This window comes from Acanthisitta chloris, unplaced genomic scaffold, assembly GCF_000695815.1.
Source record: "Acanthisitta chloris isolate BGI_N310 unplaced genomic scaffold, ASM69581v1 scaffold2362, whole genome shotgun sequence".
Taxonomy (NCBI): Eukaryota; Metazoa; Chordata; class Aves; order Passeriformes; family Acanthisittidae; genus Acanthisitta; species Acanthisitta chloris.
In genome coordinates, this window is record NW_008658604.1 from 10907 (window position 1) to 14022 (window position 3116).

Below are 3116 nucleotides of genomic sequence, written 5' to 3' on the forward strand. Positions count from 1 at the left end.
CATGATGCCTCTGGGCTCTGAAGTTTTGCCACTCATTCTGCCTACAAGGAAGCTGACCAGTAAATAAGGCAGCATCTGGCTGTAATTTGGAAGGTCTGTACAATGGCATGCACTGTTCTCTGCAGAGCAAATACTTGCTGTAAGTAATGTTTTCAAAGCGTATTATCTGTTTGCCCTCCTGGAGGGAAGCTGTGAGTGGTTAATACGCCAACAAAGCAGAACCCAGTGGTGCTAATGACTGGCTAATCAAGCAACGGCTATTCACACTTTGAAATTACTTCCCAATTGACTGATTGCTCGGAGGAAGGAAAACTTCATAGATTTCAAATACAGACAATTTAAATTTTTCTCCAATTCCAACTCTTCCCTCTGGTGTCACCAGAGACCAAGCCTGGAATCCTTATGACAGCTGTGCAGAATGGATTTGGGTCAGTAGGAGTTACAGATCCCGGATGGGAATCACACTCAGATATGAGTTCTTAGGGTAGAAGACTCTCCTTTCTGTTCTTGGAGACGTGCTGTACCTCACCTTGAAGAAACTGACGTTTAGCCACTTCAAGTAAGCACCATTAATCATTTGTAAGAAGGCACCAGTTTTAGATCAAGATAAAGCAGCAAGAGCATAAATGAGGAAATCCACAGAATAGCAGAGATGTGCCAGCACAGCATTTATCTAGCATCTTTTGCAAGATCTGTTCTTTCTTTTTAGATGGGACACTATATTTTTAAATAAAACAAGCATCAGAGAGCAAGGAAACTCTCTCAAGTTCTGAAGGTTTAACTCAGAGCCTGATATAGAAAATCTTCGACTTTTGAACCCTCAGAACCATGTCCAAATTATTTTTTGAGCAAATTCTTCTCTGTTAATCACAATTTAAGAAAATCATGAATAAATCTCCTTCACTGATAACACCAGAAATCCATGCCTTCCTGTCTAGAGCTACAATCACTCAACACAGGACACAGATTAGGATACAAATTTAGCAGAGTGCATGTTTACTAAAGGTGTCACTTGTTTATATACTCTGGCTTGAATTTATCACCAGACTGAGGGGCTGGAGGGACTCCTTCCTTAGATCAGGCCAGTCTGTAGCGCAGTGCTGCATAGGACTATTCAAACATTCCAACTGGATCAATTTCTCTTTGTGATAAAGACCAAAGCTTTGGACCTTTTAAACAGAACAGCAACATTTCTTCCAAGGTGTTTAAAAACAGTGAGGAGTGCTTTGTAGGACCTACTAGGACCAAAGATCAAGATCACCTGTGGGGATCCCTCTTAGATATGCTTGATTCAGGTTTATTCCTGAAACTAGTGAAAAGATACAAATTTCCCAGAAGGAAACACTGCAGTTTGCAATGCTCAGAATTATGAACTAGAAGGTTACTTACATTTGCTAATTACAAGTTTGGGTATTACTAAATCATATTAACAAATTATTAAGACCCACTGCATTTCATGGCCAGACAATCAATAAATATCTATTTAGCTGGTTGTTAAATCTGAGCATACAGCAGGATATGTATTTATATTTAATTACTGAAACAAGACACACATAATTCAACTACACAGTGCTGGACTTCAAAATAACATGGTATTTGAAGCCCAAGTCTCTCAATAAAACTTGCTGTCCAAGGAAAATCTTGTCCTCAAATGCTGGATGCCAATAACTGGATAAGGAAAATGAAGACTAGCTCCAGGTGGAAATTATTCCTGGCTAAAGCTGCTGAGAACCCTCTCACTCAGGATTTATCAAGCCCCAAACAGGGTCAGCTATGTCGTCTTCCAAAGGGTGTTTTTTGGAGCCCGTGACATGCAGATATGGTGAGAACATACCAAACGTTTCTCACAGAGAAGCCCAGTGGGCACCCTCAAAAATAGAAGTTGCGCTGTGACAAGGAAGATGGGCAGAAATACCAACTACAGAGTCATTTCTGTCCCCTGTTTTCCAGACCCCTCCAAATACCCTCCCATTTATACAGACACTGGTAGAGAGAGACATCAGTCATGTTCAGATCACCTTAATGTTGCACTCTGACTATTTCTTTCCACAGCTGGGTAGCTGAAGGAAGGCAAACTGGTTACAGCTCTAAGCACTTTTTTATTTTTGGAGTTCCCTGTCTGGGTGTACAGGCAGACCAACAGACAAAGGAGACATCAGCCACTTTCCTAGTGCTAGGCTTACAAATTTGGCTAGCTGCCCCATCCTATTCACTTCTGTATTTTGTCATCATGACACATCTGAGCTACTTTGTCTTCAGAGGTTTGTCTTCAGAGGTTCCCCCAGACACTAGTGAGTTCCTAGAGTACATTTTGGATCAGCAGCAACAGTTTGTCCTTCACCTCCCTGAGATGTGATTATAAAAGGCTGAGGATACCATGCACTGCGATCTCCCTGGTGTCTTGGATGAGGCTGTTGCCCCCAGCAACTTGTACAGTGACAGTGTTCATCCCCTCCACGGTGAACATGTAAGAGATGCTGCTCTCCAAGGTGATGAGGGGCTGTAAGAGGCAAACACAGATGGCAGTGTCAAAATCAGGGTGAGATTAACTCAGGATCACAACATGCACTTGGCTGATCTACCAGACAACAATGTCCTTCCTCCTCGATACAATCATGGTGCTATGAGCTTCCATGTCCTGCTAAGGCCTAAACACCACCCTGTGAAAAATGTCCCAGAGGCAGAGGTTTCTCTCACTTCAGTAAATGCTTCCTGAAATATTATTCCACTGACCTGCAACCCATTATGCTATGAACCCCTCAGTAAAGCACCATCAGCAATTGCAGAATTAGTGCTGCAGAATGCATTGTTGCACACACAAACACACAGGCACACCCAGCACTGTTGCTTTCTCAGCTGTACAAAGTACAGGGTCCAGCTCAAATTGAACATAAGCCACAGATGCAGATGCGTCTTCAAACAATCAGTATTGCTCAGATTCAGGGCCAGCCTTTGCTTTTATGAGCACAAATCCATTTATCTATCACAGTGCAACACTGTTCAGGTTAGACTGATGACATCCAGCATTGCAATGCCCCTGTTTTGAGCCTGTAAGCTTGGTTCAGTCATGAACAAGAAACACATGCTATCCAGGCTGAAAGCATGGCAAAATTCCT

At 42.4% G+C, this 3116-nt stretch overlaps 1 protein-coding gene across 1 annotated transcript in view; it reads right to left on the bottom strand.

Annotated features, from left to right (window-relative positions):
• Positions 1 to 3116, bottom strand: part of SORCS3 (sortilin-related VPS10 domain containing receptor 3) — a 92124-nt gene that overhangs the window by 10821 nt on the left and 78187 nt on the right. The window contains exon 17 of the mRNA XM_009085151.1: positions 2377 to 2500. Coding sequence (XP_009083399.1) covers positions 2377 to 2500 — 124 coding nt within the window. The remainder of the gene's footprint in view (positions 1 to 2376; positions 2501 to 3116) is intronic.